Source organism: Leuresthes tenuis, unplaced genomic scaffold (assembly GCF_036924035.1).
Source record: "Leuresthes tenuis unplaced genomic scaffold, fLeuTen1.0.hap1 SCAF_1, whole genome shotgun sequence".
NCBI lineage: Eukaryota > Metazoa > Chordata > Actinopteri > Atheriniformes > Atherinopsidae > Leuresthes > Leuresthes tenuis.
The window spans coordinates 9,058,535-9,074,476 of record NW_027325355.1 but is presented as its reverse complement, the minus strand read 5'-3'; the positions used below and the strand labels follow the sequence as shown (position 1 = coordinate 9,074,476).

General features: G+C 41.7%; 4 protein-coding genes across 4 annotated transcripts in view; 1 reads left to right on the top strand and 3 right to left on the bottom strand.

Annotated features, from left to right (window-relative positions):
- Positions 1–15,942, top strand: part of LOC140291438 (uncharacterized) — an 873,052-nt gene that overhangs the window by 363,533 nt on the left and 493,577 nt on the right. The gene's annotated exons all lie outside the window — the stretch shown is intronic.
- Positions 1–15,942, bottom strand: part of LOC140295152 (NLR family CARD domain-containing protein 3-like) — a 229,674-nt gene that overhangs the window by 196,014 nt on the left and 17,718 nt on the right. The window lies entirely within an intron of this gene.
- LOC140295120 (stonustoxin subunit beta-like) lies at positions 7,012–12,482 on the bottom strand. Its single transcript, XM_072379636.1, has 3 exons — positions 12,426–12,482; positions 8,546–8,705; positions 7,012–8,419 (listed from the first exon to the last, which is right to left on the bottom strand). Exons 1-3 carry the CDS (start codon positions 12,480–12,482, stop codon positions 7,767–7,769), a joined length of 870 nt encoding a protein of 289 aa, XP_072235737.1. The 3' UTR covers positions 7,012–7,766.
- The window catches only part of LOC140291873 (NLR family CARD domain-containing protein 3-like), a 323,587-nt gene continuing 320,551 nt past the window's right edge, over positions 12,907–15,942 (bottom strand). The window contains exon 4 of the mRNA XM_072379448.1: positions 12,907–13,927. Within this exon, the coding sequence (XP_072235549.1) occupies positions 13,660–13,927 (268 nt within the window). The 3' untranslated portion in view covers positions 12,907–13,659. The remainder of the gene's footprint in view (positions 13,928–15,942) is intronic.

The following is a 15,942-nucleotide window of genomic DNA, read 5'->3' as shown; positions in this document are numbered from 1 at the left end:
CAACACATTCAATTGGATTTACCAGTGGAAACTCTCTGTGCACATAGGATGCTCTTTTTTTGGCAGTTCCTAAAGGTCCATCTTTGGAACAATGCGACATTATGTTACTTTCTGACACAGCACGAATCATCTCTTTAACAAATGTTTCATCCAGGCGGCAGTCATATTTGTTTAATACAATCATGACTCTGTGTTGTAGAAGTGGTTGTGACAGCTGATTTATTTGCCAAAGCTGTTGTACCACATCTTGCACAGCACTCTCTGGTATGTGCAAAACGGTTTGCATCTTTAGTAGAAGAGATGCTAAGTTGTGCCCAAGCTGTTTTTCTAAATCATGGAGATCACGGTCACTGGTTACCTCACTGACCTTGTCTATGTCTTCAATATCATCTGTATCTGACATTTGTTCTTGTGCAGTATCACCATCATGACTTAAAATATCATCACCAATGATTTCTGACTTAAACCTCTTCCAGTTTTGTTCTTTATGTACTTTGCTCTTGTGTGCTTTGAATGTGGAGTAAACACTGCTTTCAAAGTTACAGTCTTTATAAGGGCATTTGACCTTATGATTTACTTTTAGATGCACATAATGCAGGTGAGTGAAAAACTCCCTCTCTGAACAAGACTCAGTAAACTCACATGACTGACAATTCAATTTTACTGGTCCATCTGCTGGTTGCTGATCTGGGGTTTTGGTATGAATGCGGGATAAATGCACTTTAAGTGCATTTAGTGATTTAAATGTGCACAGACATTCCTGATGCAAACAAGGAAATGGCTCTGTTCTTGCATAACTTCCATGTTTGAGTCTATAATGTTTAAACAGATGTGCTCTCTTTTCACAGCTAAAAGCACAATACTTGCATTTCCAAATCATTGTGTTTGAATTTTGTTTTGAACAGTTGTCATAACGTTTGGACTTTTTAACGATGTATTTCTAATGTTCCCGCATAAGCTATCATTGCCTGAATTGCCTTTTTGAGGACCAATATGGTCAAATGTGTGAACTTACCAGTTTCAGTAGCAAAGCGAAGAAAAACGGCTGGACGCGTTTTCTCCCTCCGCGCACACAGGACAGCCCGCCTCGCTGAACACCTTCGTCTCAGTTGAGATCCCGGAATTGTATCTAAGACGGTGAAACTTGTTACAATAAACTTTTATTGCTCATATAAAGCTATCAGAATAAGAAAACTAGCTCTACAATAGCAAACAGGCTAAGCTGAGCGATAAAAAAAAATCAAGAATTTGAACAGTTTCCACTGCGACTAAACATCCCCTCCCCCACCGAGGAAAAGTAAGCTAGTGGACAGCCAGCCTTAAAATGTCCGTCAAACCGGTTAACAGTAAACGTCCTAAGCACCACACAGATTAAAACAAAAACTTCATCTCCTCACCAATAGATCCTCGAATTCATGCAACAGCAATTGCGGTTGTAGTATGGTCGGAGAACGGTCAGCACAGGTCTGACTTTGACTGAATGTTGAACGTGGTCGCGGTCATGGGCGTTTATGTTCCCGCCACCAGCATGCATCACGCCACAACAAATCGTCACAAATCTAAATATCAAAGTACTTTATTTTCAGTTACATTTTACAGAATGACGTTGTTTAATATAAAGCTGCATGTTGTCTTTCCTTCTGTTTTACTATCTATCTAGTTGAGTATTATGTAGGATACTACAAAAAGAGAGAAACAAACACACTTACTTTTAAACGCAGATGGTCCAGTCTGTAACTGCGAGGGCCTCTCACTCAATTAATTTGAAAAGAAAAAAAAGATGTGGTCTGACAAAAACTTAGAAATTTAAATTCATTTGACTTAAAATTAATCATACATTCGCCAACATCAATAGATTAGTACAATTTACTCAGGGTTGTTTAGTAATGGTATGTAACTTAGATTTTTTAAGTGTATTGCAATTAAACATTTAATTAGATATAAAATCCGGGCTAACAGTGTACACTGCTGTCACTGTGCTGCTTATTGGGCTGTGAATGTTGTCAGAACAGCTTTTCAACAACAAGCTGAAGATGTGGCTGTTGTGCTGCTTTTGATTCACAGTCAGTGTAGACAATATGGAAAGTAGAGCTCAGGAGGTGCTGCTGAAGCTTTTGCTTCTTTCATCATTACTTATAGAGATGACACTGAAATGCTTTTGTATTCAGAGCTTTTATTGATTGTTTAAGGGTGACAGCTTCATGACACTTTCTCCAGTCTGACCCTCACTTGGAACACAATCAAACATACTGGGACATGTGGGAAATGATCACAGTGTTCATACTGTACATATCTGAGAACATCCACAGGAAGACACTTTATCATCTACATGCTGATTCTGTCATTTGAACATCTTTCAATGTCAGATTTGTACTAGAAATGATGTTATACACTGTATGTTGACACGTAGAAATAATCCCATTCTGCTTGTAAGCAGCTCTGAATAGAAACAACCATAACTACACTGTTATTACTGTATTATGTTGATGCATGAAAACAGCTGAATGATTGTGCTGGAAACACTGAGAACAGCCTGAATATGTGGCTGTTGTGTTACTTTTGCTTCACAGTCAGTGTAGACAACATACAAAGCAGCTTCAAAGATACTTCCAGGTGAGGCGTGCAGAAAGCAGCTGTGAGCACCGTAACATACAATAAATACATTATTACTGACCTGGACACTGATACATTCAGATTCAGTTATCACATATATATAAAGGATCTGCAGGTCACTGCTTCTGTTTTCATTTACATTTCACTCAGCATTCATACAATCCATGTTTCCCACCATTGCCTGGGCTCTATGAACATGTGCTGCATATTATTTACAGTTAAGATCATAAAGCTGAAAAAGAGAGCAGAACAGCACAGGTGATGACTGGTGACTGAGAACAGAGCACCATCGCTGCTGACATCACAAGAAGTGATGTCATCACTGATTATGACCTCACAGTTCTGCATGACATCACAATGGAAACATGTCATCAAAGGACATGACATCACTGTAGTTTATAAAAGCCTGAAAGACAAACCGCCTGAAAAACAACACTTACTTAAAAAGTCCTTTTTGAGTCAAACCAAAATATCCTCTCCTGCACTTCTGTGGGGTGACAGAGTAGATGAAGAGATTCTGGAGAATGAGTCCAAGGGTTTCTACATATTTCCCTTTGAAAGTGGCAAAGAGGAAAGTTCTGAGGAAGCCGCCAACAGGCCAGAAGATGCAGAATCATCCCCAGGCCTCTGCAGCTCAACAAAGCGAGAGGAAGTTTACAGACTCAGGAACCTCTCCCACTCCCTCTGTGGGCTGCACTCAGAGGGAATGGACTCCCTCCAAGGCCTCTGCTGCCACCAATTATGGCTCAGAGAGGTTTAAGGGGAATTTCTGCTTCCAGAGTAAAAGGAAAGTTTAAAGTAAAGGTTTAATTCCAGCAGCCTTAAAACTCTGTGGTGGACTGATCAAATCCATTGTGGAGGTGTGGATTTAGGGGAAAACCTCCTCGAACAGTCTGGTGTAATTGGGTCTAAAATACAAGTTGATGGTTCAGAATAGTTTATTTTTGTTGTCAGCTCAGAGAGCTCGGCTGGACAGAAACAGTCTAAATACAAATCAGGTTTCTACACATACTTCTAAAGCTGTCACTGAGCACTGATGCTGAAGATGATCGTCCTGTTGGGACCAGTTGTAGGTTAGACTAAATACAGAGCAGCTTGAACAGATACATATCATCCCTTTCTTCAGTAAAGCAGAAAGTTTGTGCTTTTAGAACAGGAAAAGTTCTCAACTTTTTGGAATATGCAGATTATCTAAAGTACTGTGATCAAAAGTCTTAAAACACACCTCATTCCTTTATGTTTTGCCAGGATTGTGTCATTTCTTTAAGTAGTCTTCAGGAATAGTTCTCCAGGCTTCTTGAAGGACATCCCAAAGCTCTTCTTTGGATGTCGGCTGCCTTTTGTTCCGTTCTCTGTCAGATGATCCCACACTGCTTCAATAATGTTGAGGTCCGGGCTCTGGGGAGGATTCATGCCTCCATAAGACCATTTGCCACTGATTTTCAGTCCACTTCTTGTATCATTTGGCATAGCTCAGCCTTTTCTCCCTGTTTCCCTTCCTTAAGAACGGCTTCTTGACAGCCACCCTTCCATGGAGACCATTTCTGATGAGGCTTGGGCCAACAGTAGATGGATCAGCTGAAGGTCCAGATGCATCTCTCAGGTCCTGTCAGGTCTTTACTGGATTATTTCCTCTTTCTTAAGGACATCACTTTCAGATACTGTTCATCTGCTGTAGATAGTTTTTTAGGCCTCACACTTCTTCTTCTGTCCTCCACTTGTCCAGTTTCCTCAAATGTTTTAAGGACACACTGCACACCATGCTGAGATATGCCAAGTTTTCAGCTCATAGCTCTTTGGGAATCACTTTGTTGCTGTAAAAATACAATTTTCTGTCTGTCAAACTGTGTTATCTTTGGTGTTTTTCATAGATGCAACTAAAGAAATGGGAACAAATGATGTGTCTTTGTGACAGGCTGCTAGCAACAAAGTGCCTAAAGATCCAATTTAAAATGGCTTCTTTGCTAAGTTGTCTGTTATGTGTCAACACAACACTGGTTCATCCCTTGAGTTAGGAGCCTTTTTTCTGCTTGAATGATTCATAGGTCAGAGTTAAGTGGCTTAACAAAGAAAAAACACATTCCTCTGAAAATGCTCAGGTACCAGGACTGGACGGAAAATGTCCAAAGAAAGACTCTGAGAGACCTTCAGAAAGCTGGAGAACTATTGATCAGGACCACTTTAAAGATGACAGGACAGTCAGAAAGAAATGAGGCTGGATCAGGAGTTTGTAATGAAACTAATTCCCGCTCTTTTGCCTTTTAATGCGATGCGATACAACCCTTATTAAACAAGTTTAATGACATGTAGCTAAATGCTGATTTTTGCTGTAAAATACTCCTGAATACTAAATACTCTGAGAAGTGTTGTGCAAGTTCAAACTTAAACTTGTTCAAGGCTGAGTTCAGTCTTCTTTCCCTCTTTTATAGCTGGCATCTGTTTTAGGACGCCACTTTCTGTCAGTTTCTGTTGTGCTGGCTGATGTGGGAGTGTTGCTGTGTGCTTCCAAACATATCTATAACTACACATGTCTGGAACTATCCAAATGCATTTGTATATATGGTGTTTCTGCCCGTGTCTGGTGCAGAAATCATTGCACAGTCTGTGGCTTTCACCTGAGTGAGCATTAGTCTTATGGGGAAAAATAAGAAAAATAAGGTCACAAAACTATGAACCAAAACAGATAATCAGACACAATAAACTGATAACGAGTAGGACCAAAACAAACACATAAAAACAGCCAGAGACAAAGTCATGAATCAGAACAGAGACAAAGCAGCCGTCTGGTATTGAGTCCAAGCAGGCTGAGGGGAAGAAGGCAGACTGGTCAGCCGGTGCCTGCAAATGCACAATCTGTCCCAGGTGCAACCGAACCACCATCTCTGCACCACTTTAAGAAGAGATTATTTTCATCTGGAGGATGCTGAATGTAAAGTGAATTAACTTTATGATAAATGACATCAGTTAATAATGTGGCTCAAGCAGTGCTTGGATGATAAGAATGGTTTTATGAACTTCTGAGGAATAAGTTGTATTTAAATGAGCGATAACTGTCTGATCTAAACTAAACTGTCTGTTTTTTTTTAAAGTGAGGGAAATTTCTCTATTTGGTGCAGCTAACATGAACACATGACAGATCGGCAGTAAAACTCCTTTTACAACATTAAATAAGAGGCGTCTGTGAGGTGAATATGGAGCTCCTGGCTGCATCAGGCAGGTCTTTGTCTCCTCTGTGAGGTAGTTTAGAGTTTTTCTGTGTGAAAGCAGCTGAAACTCTAAATGATGAAGATGTTTGATGTGTCTCACCTGCAGGAATCCTGAGCAGCGTGAAGACGTTCAGCAGGACAAAGACGGTCAGAGTACGCTTCGTCATGGTTCACCTGGAGACAAACAGACAGATGTTAACATGTGGCATCAGAGCAGCAGCTAAATCAGCAGGATGATCAGCTGTCATTTCACATCTTTATGGTCCCACCAGAGGACAACAAAGCGTGAACCGTCTGTACTTAAACTGTAATCTGATCTTAAAGACTCTTTGTAATTCTTAGTTCCACATTTGACCCTAATCAGTGTAAAATGAAAACATTTTAACATCCTTAAAATATATTTAAAGTGGCTAATTGTTAGTTCTGCCAAAGCTATGGTACCTGGTTCTGGTTGTGGGTTCTGGTCCTGGCTGTGGCTCTGTGGTTGGGTGCTTTCAGCTCTCAGTCTGGTGTGTTTGAAGGTTTCTGCCCAGTTTTCCCTCCTCATGCCTGATCTGAGCTCTCAGCTGCTGTTTTTCACAGCAGGACGACACTCGACTTCATGAGGCTGCTAAAACAGCAGCTTCATTGTTTTAGTGATGTTTCCAGTCCAGTTGGTCGCGGGACAGACATCAGACCGCTCAGAAAAACACAACCGCTGTGAGAGGAAGATTTTCACCTTTGCAGCATTTTGCTTTCAACCTCTTAAAAACTAATGTGTTGAATGTTTGCAGCAGGAAAACCAAGAATATTGTCAACTCTTAAATATCTAAATAACATCAGTGATTAAACATCAGTGTCTGGATCATCACACGTGCGCGACCTTCCAGCTGTTTTTCAGCTTCCAGGAAGTCTGGTCTGTGATGCATCCTGATGGAAAAGCATGACTCAGTTATTTCAGAATAAAACTCTCTGCAGAAACAAGTTTTGTTTTAACGGAGAGGTGGAAGATTTACACATTTAATGGGGTAAATAAGTCCAGTCAGATATCAATATATGATCCAAATCTTCAACAATCAAACAAACAACAATGTAGTAACATCTCTGTGAAACATCAGCATCAGATTCATTGAATCATTTACGCTTTAAGGAAGCACGGCTGCATTTAGGTTGAAGTTCAGCTTTATTATTGTGAATAATTAACAGAGAAGAAAGAACAGATAATGAAAACAATATTTAGAATAGATAACACCATATTAACACAAACACTCAGTTCTGTTGCTTTCTTTATATGATCCATGTTTTTTTAAAAGCTTTTGCAACACAAACTAAAACACATTTAAATAGAAAGACACATCTGCCTTTTTTTCGTAACAATTTGACCCAATTTTCTGAGGTCTTAGTGAGATGTATGAGACAGGCTTTGGTCAAACTCTCTGCTGGTGTCATCACGCCTATGACAAGTTAACCAGGAAGAAAGTTTCTGACAGAACTCGACTGTCTCTGACAGAACTGAGTAATTCTATCAGTTTAAACCAGAGTCCCTAAACATTGGAGCAGAATCAGTGAAGATCTGTCAGCAGGTTGGAAATTCATCTTGGCTGATTGCAGCTCAGTGATTCCTCTCTGATATCACAGTTTGTCACATGTGCAGCAAACTAACTGCAGCTGACAGCAACTGAATGGTCTCAGTTGAAGTGAGCTTCAGAGAAACACAACATACTGATATTCAGTGTGAAGCTTTGACTGGAAACACACAGAAAAACAACATCCTGGAAGAATGGCAGCTTCCATCTTTAAAGGACTGGAAGAGGAAGAAGTTTCCAAGGAGTCATTTAGAAGAGTTTCAAACAGAAAGTGACTGAATCCATGAATCTGAAAATGTGTTTCTGAGTGAAAGAGACAGACATGTACAGACTGAACTATCTGTTCAACAGTGATTCTCTGACAGGAGGAAACTCTTTATACTCAACACAGAGACAACCAGGAAACAGGTGACCAGACTGTAAATCCAGGATGCAGAGGTTCTTCAGTGAATGTGGTGTTGAAGGTGTGGAGGTGGATCAGTGTGTCAGAGGAGACTCTGTAGAAGGACAGAGTGCCAGCAGGACGGTCCACATACACTGCTGCTCTGTTAGAGACAGAAGAGGAGGAGGAGGAGGAGGAGGAGGAGGAGGAGGAGGAGGAGGAGGAGGAGGAGGAGGAGGAGGAGGAGGAGGAGGAGGAGGAGGAGGAGGAGGAGGAGGAGGAGGAGGAGGAGGAGGAGGAGGAGGAGGAGGATATGGGTGTTCTTCTCTCATTGTGACAGACAGAGTAACCTCCATCAGAGCACCTCAGACTCCAGGACTGATCATTCTGTCCAAACACACAGTCACTGCCTCCTCTCCTTCTGATTCCTCTGTAACTCACTGATATTTCAACGTCTCCCCTCCACTCGACCTCCCAGTAACAGCGACCAGTCAGAACATTTCTACACAGCAGCTGAGGCCACCAGTAAAATCTATCTGGATGATCAGGATATGACTGATCCTCCTTCTCCACATGTGTCACCTTCCTGCTGTTGTCAGACAGTTTCAGTTTTCTGTTCACTGTGTTTGTGTCGATTGTGAGTTGACAGGAATCTGATGGAGAGAACAAACACAATCCAGCTGCAGTTATTGATCTATCATCTGTTCACTTTGATCAATGAGTGATGAGACAGTGTGAAGATGGTTGGATGTCATGAATCAGATGAAGAACACACTTACACTTCCTCAGACCTGGTGTCAACCATCGTTCTCCAGCAGGCTCCACCCTGAAAGGAGGAGGGGGGGTCAGAAAAACGAGGAAAGAAAAGAAAGAGAAGAACGATGGATGGAAGGAAATCTGTCTGAGCTCATTCTGATGTTTAAAAGCACCAAATGTTTTCTGCAGTCAGATTATGGAGATGAAGTTTCTGTCTCTGAAACTCTTCAAGTTTGTAAGAATTTTCACTTTGATTTTTCACTCATTTCTAAATCCAAATATGAGCTTTAAAAATTCCAATGAAATCACTTCAGTTTCTGACATCATGGTCTTTCCTGATGGTCACATTGTTTCTGCTGACTCCTCCTCTCAGTATGTTTCAGGGCAGCCAAACATCCAGATCCTTTCTCGGACCCATTGGTCCATCTGAATGCTGCACAGCCAGCCAGGGGAAGACATTCATCTAGAAAAGTTAGACTAGAAACACTCCCCTCATTCCACCCTCCTCACTGAACATTAAAGGCTCAGAATAAGATCAGAGGAGAATCTATAGTCATTGGAAGTACATAATGTAGCCAAATTATATATCGCCGACACACAAGGCACCGACAATATATATTTATAGTGGACACACGTAGTGTGATGTGATAAGATATAAGGATTTATCCGAAAGTTCTCACTATCCGAATAAGCCTTATTTTACCTCATTTTAGGGCACCACCTTCAACCGAAGGAAAAGACAGAATCTTACGATTCTGGTATGTTAAATTAATAATCACTTATTAATTAATAACTAATAAATTCCAGTCTCATATAGTCGCTACTCGTGAATTCTCATTTTGTTGGACTTACACATACGTAAAGAACACATACACAAAAGCCGGTTGATTTTAAAGATGTATATATATGAACCATTTATTAAAATGACCAAAGTCATGAACCTTAAGACAACAGGAGAAATGCTTTGAATATGGATGATTATATAAGAAACACTTAGTGAACTGAAAAGAACTAAAGGGAGGGGATGGATGGATACCGGAATCATTCAAATAGTCTAGGTTTGTTACTATCTGAATTTAAAGGCTAACAACTTGGGTTAATTTATCATTCTAACGGCAAATTCTCTCGACACCCACCGCATACCGTCTGAAATGTAAGAACAGGGCAGATCTTACGGTTAGGTCAGCTCCGAAACCACAGGTCATCGCCAGAGGGTCCCACTGGGTCTCTCTAGGTTCCGCGTCTCGCGGCCTTTGTTGTGGTTGACTTTCAGGGACTAGACCGGTCGCTTTCCTGGCTTCCTTCTGATAGCTTGAAGACGAACGGGGTAGTGTGTCGGAATTCACCAAAGAATTATTAAACTGTCCAAGGGTCGAGTTGGTTTTGGTTGCTGACCAACTCTGATGAGGTGAACTTAAATTCACCAAAGATTGACAAAAAGGTTGACAAGCTGAACGCTGGCTCCTTTTGGTGATCAAAAATAGGTGAGGAGGCGTACAGCAGCAGAGTTTAAAACGTGCTATAGAGAGGAGACAGGATGACGGACGAACAAAAACGCAAAAATGTATCTTTCTACTACATTCTTCTCTTTCTGTCTTTGTTCGGACCTTCTTCTTCCATCTCATCTTCCTCTCCTGCCATTTTCAAAGACTCTCCGCCAGACTCTCATTCCATCAATTAGAGCTCACTGCTCTTCATCTTCTCTACTGATCTGGACCTTCAATATTCTCTTTCAATATTCCGTCCATGTTCTATTCAAGAACTTGTGCGATAACTGGGCAATAACTGACTTTTCCTTGCGGTTTCCGGAGTTTGATTCGCGGAGGCGGGGCATGACGTAGGCCTACGCTATACTTTCAGCCAATGGTATGCCTGAAACTGTTGTGACGTCTGCCTGGGCGTATTTTGTAAAGCGACCTGCAAGGAGAATTCGACTCCTGCATTCCTCCGTCTCATAAACATTTGTTCAGAGGATTCTAAAACACCATAACTTGTTAAGATATAAAGGGTAAAGATATAGCATAAACTTAGGATATAAAGACATCAAAAACAACATAACATAACATACATGATGGTTATGAGTCTCAAAATTCAGATATCTGTAATATGTGATATCTGGATATCTGTAAAATTATGAGGTATGAATAACGAACCAACCAATGTTATTTTCCTGTGTTAAATACCGAATACAATAAGAAACAGCTGAAGCATTGGTTAACAGTTGCATTATTTCATATAAAGGTGACATGTCATATGCAAGTTGTTGACTTGTTTTGGGATTCTATTCAGTAAAGGAAGTACACGGCTGACGGCTTTGCTTTGCGGTAAGACGTATTGCATCACTTCCTGTTGCTTAGTGTGTGCACTGTGACAGTTTTCGCTCGTCTTGAACTACTAATAATCACCTTATTTCTCCCTATAATTTACACATCTTGCATAGTTAACTCTATCGCATACTTGTTATATTCTAACGCTCACTTGTACAGATCTTTAGTCTTTATTTTTCACTTTTTAGCGGTGTGTATGGTTCTCTAGCTTAGCATGGCTACCAGTTCTCTTCCTCTATCTCCTGCTTTCACCTGCTCCGTGTGTCAGATGTTTAGTTACTCCTCTGCCTCCTTTAGTGGTAATGGTACATGTAACAAATGTAGTCTTTTTGTAGTTTTGGAGGCGAGGTTATCTGAATCGGAAGCTTGGCTCTGCACCCACCCGATAGCGAGCCAGGCCCCTTTAGTCCTAGCTCTGTTAGTCGTCCCCGAGCAGATCCCGAGCAGCCGGGATTTAAGAGTGGCTGGGTGACTGTCAGGAAGAGGAGTCATCGTCCTAAAGTCACCATCAAATAGAATAGTTTCAAATAGAATCTGTTGGTTTCCTTAGCTAGGATATTATTTTTTGAATTGGCTCTATAAGAATTAATTGGATTATGATTACAATGAATTGAATTCCAATTGGTTTGAATTGGACTATATTACTTAAGTGCCTTGAGATGACAATTGTTGTAATCTGGCGCTATATAAATAAAATTGAATTGAATTGAATTGAATACTACGGACCACTCGGGGGCAATGTGGCTCCATAAGCTGATTAGTAATTTTCCAAAATAATAATATCTTCTGTATCGTTCCACGTACAATCATGAAAAAGGTATTAAAATGCAGCTTGTGATATCACTGAGAACATGAAAGAACTTGTACAAAGATACAAAGCACATTTAATACAGTTTCAAGATTCAGCTAAAAAGTGATTCTGGGTGAGATCCTTTTGAAAGCTCCATGCTGCGACTGTCTCTGGCTTGAGTCAGAGTCGGGGCAAACTGTCACCATTGTTTACTTTGACCCAGATAGGGTCGGAAGGGTCCTGTTCTGGTTTTCCCCAATACTCTCCTGAAAGGGTCCGTTGTTTGTTCAGCTTAGTTAGCACAAAGCTATTAATGCATTAACTAAATTTATGGCACAAGTCTGTGGAAAGAGGGGCTGAGAAAACTCCCCCAAAATGCTTTTGTGGGCAAAGGTTGTTGTAAATTTCTCTTCTTTGATGTATAAATCCCCCATCTGGTATTTCCACATTGACCATCCCCACAAAAGAATGTTGCAGTCATTTAAAATCTTAAGTTTGTATTAAATTCCACACTTGAGTTCGCTACAATTAGCTGCCAGGTGTTGTGGTTTTATTGATCAGAATCACTCATTTATTTCAGCGTGATCACTTTTCAGAAATCTGAAACAGACTGAAAAACCTCCAGCCTCTTCCTCTCCTCCCCCCAGTGTCCCTCTCTTTCTGTTTCTCTGGAATTCCTTGGATAGTGTTTATTGTATTATCCGCTACTTTTTTTCTTTTTCTTCATCCCAGCCAGAGATGGGATGAAGAACAACCAAACACAGCTCCAGTTCAACTTTGGTCTACTTGGTTCTCATCTGGAAGGACGGTCAGAACCACAGAAGGGCAGAACTCTTTGGACATGGTACTGTGTGATCTCTGAGAAAGCTCATCTGCTTCCACAGTCTGACTGCTACACACTACACTAACACAATGACATCAGCTACTGGGACACACAAACACAGTCAGATGTAGAGCTATCTGGCCTTAAGACGAGCATCAGCTGTGGAGGAACACCTGAGCACAGAGACTGAACAGCAACACAGAACCACGTTAACAGAGGACACACTCAGTGCACACACACTGGCCACTGAGACGGGCCTCTATCAGAGATCATGGCTCCCTGTGGAGCAGAGAGGATGTGGAGACACAGCTACACTTTCTAACACAATGTGACTCATTCTAACAGCTGCCTGAAAAGGATCTGAAGAAATGTCCCTTCATATAGCCACAGTTCTCCTTCTGCCCAGCATGGAGAAACTGCCCGTTCTGTTAGGAGAAATGAAGCAGAGCTGGACCAGTCTTCAGAGAGCTGTGTGGAGAACCAAGGACTGGATCTGGTTCTGATTCTGAGCTTTTATAAGGGCCACATCTGTCAGCAGGAACATTCAAACACTGTGAAAAGTCTTCCAGAGCCACGGCAGGATCAGTAACAGAGAATATATGATCAGAGTCATTTCAAACATCCTGAAGATTCAAATGCTTCCCATTTCCTGTGCTGATCATTAGAGACTGAGTGATTTTAGTGTCTCTGACACAGGTGATGGAGCAGTGATCACTAACATCACAAACTCCAGAGGCAGGGATCTGAGTGCTCTGTCAGTGACTCTGATATCAAGTCATGTGGAGCTCAGAGGATTGTTGAAGTTTGCTCTGGTGGCTTTATCTCTGAGCTGAAACACATCAAGTTCCACACACTGTTCTTTGACTGTGTTGGAGCTGTCAGAGAGCCAGTCCAGGTGAAGATCCCCCATGTGGGCGTATGGAGGGAGAGACACAGGTCTAATCCACATGTTCATATTTCCAGATGTACGGTGAACATGGTTTTATAAATCTTTGTGCTAAGCTATGCTAACATGTCCTGGGCCCATCTCTGTATCTGATCCAGGGTCAGAGGACCAACAGACACTTCTCACTGTTGTTCCTGCAGATGTTCTCCTTGGAGACCTCCTCCATAAATATCTGCTGTTTCTGTTCAACCAGTGTTTCTGCTGTGAGCAAAGGAAAAAGGCTCCTACATGTGTGATTGTTCATGTAACACTCAGCAGGAAGCAAAAACACAGGGCTGAGTGCAGGACAGAGAACATGTTTCCAGCTCTTCCTCCTCTATCAGACATTGTGTGTGGCTGCAGCAGGCCTCTCCATACCTGAGTTTGTGTGGATCCTTCAGTGCAGCTGTCAGCAGCTTCACTCCTGAGTCTCCTGGATGGTTGTAGCTCAGGTCCAGCTCTCTCAGATGGGAGGGGTTGGAGGTCACAGCTAAGGCCAGAGAAGCACAGCCTTCCTCTGTGATCAGACAGCCTGACAGGCTGCAGACACACAAAACAACACAGAAACTCTGAGAGAACTGCTCTGAAACTGAAGCTGAATGTCATAAAATGTTTAGATTATTGTGAATATTTCAACATTTCACTCTTCACTGTACTCTCACTGTTTCTCTTCACTCTGCACACCACAGACTTCCAGTACACCCCAGAGTCCTGTCATCTCCACAGATATTCTGCTGACTCTGCAGCTGTATCAGTCAGCACAGTTACGTGCACATTTGAGTGGAGCTTTGCTCGCAGACTGACTGGACCATTTAACAGGAACACCATCCTTGTAACTGTTCACATGCAGAGGAGCAGAATCCAGTTACTGACTGAAGTCTTTCTGACGCTGCTACTCTGTGGGCTGAGTGAGAAACATCTCATAGTTGAATATTTTCCCAACAGAGCACTTTGCTCTCAGTCAGCAGGTTTACTTGTGGTTCCCAGAGTTTCTAAAAGTAGAATGGGAGGCAGAGCCTTCAGGTATCAGGCCCCTCTCTGTGGAACCAGCTGCCAGTTTGGCTTCAGGAAGCAGACACCCTCTCTACCTTTAAGATTAGGCTTAAAACTTTCCTTTGTGATAAAGTTTATAGTTAGGGATGGCTCAGGTGACCCTGAAACATCCCATAGTTCTGCTGCTATAGGCCCAGACTGCTGGGGGACCTCCCATGATGCACCTCTCCTCCTTCTGCTCTCTTTACTCTCCATGTATATATGACATCATTGCTGTCATTAACTTGTGTTTCTCTTTCTCAGCAGATATCTCTGGCCTGGTGTTATGGTGCTTGTTGTCCCCTCTTTCCTGCCCTCTCAACCCCCAGCTGGTCGAGGCAAATGGCCGCCCTTCCATGTTCTGGTTCTGATGGAGGTTTCTTCCTGTTAAAAGGGAGTTTTTTCTCTCCACAGTCGCCTCATGCACGCTCAGGGCGGGAGATTGGATCAAAGAGACGTTTCAGTGCAATAACCATACAAATATAATCACTTTGCTCCAGTGAAGTGTGTCCACATTTAAAGGAGGTTTGATGCTCACATTTAGGGGAAAAAACAGCTCATATTTCTGTAAAGTAGTTTACTTTGGGTATGTGATGGATCTCTGTTTTAGGACAAATCTACAGAAATGGAAAGGAGTTAAAGTAAAAGAGCACTTTGGTATTTATTTAAACTGTGTGTGTTATATTTCATTATCAGAGTTATTTAAGCCAGATAATCAAAAGGAAGAACAAATCAACCTCTTTCACTGATCAAGGTACCTGGAAGCTGTTTTTCATCCATTTAAGCCAGAATTATATCAGCTCTCAGCTGAAAAGTTCATGAATCCTTACCTGAGTATTTCCAGTCTGCAGTTTTGACTCTTCAGTCCAACAGAAAGCTGCTTCACGCCTGAATCCTGCAGGTTGTTGTTACTCAGGCCCAGTTCTGTCAGAGTGGAGGACTGGGACCTGAGAGCTGACGACAGAGCTTCACAGCTTCTCTCTGAGAGGTTACAGCAATTCAGTCTGAGAAGGAAATGAGATGGAAGGAAATAACTTGATCCATTAATCAATCAAACTACATTCATATTTGATTAGTGGAAGAATTCTGTTTCACTGTTTGTTTCAGTTTATTTGTTAATTACATTAAAGTGATGGAAAATGTCTACAAGTGCTGTCTTAGCTCAGTAGATGGAGAAAATAAAAGATGTATCTTCTGCTGTTATTTGGCTCATCCTGTTTTGTTAGTGATGATCTCAGCTCAGCAAAGAACACCATGGGAGCAAAGCATCTTCTCACACTAACAGTCAGCTGTTTTGCCGGCACCACTGTGTTATCTTCATCAGCTCATATGAACAAATGTGGCTGTTAAGGCCCTCGGCCTCTGGAGAACTCACTCAACCTCCCTCCTTCATGCAAAGTCGAGTGTCATCATCCAGCAAGGATTGGCTCTTTTGAGCCTTCTGCCCTAAATTCCTCAGGTTTATCTTGTCTTTTTCATCCCCTTGTTCACTCAATAAAGCTTTAAACTCCAGCTTAGCATGT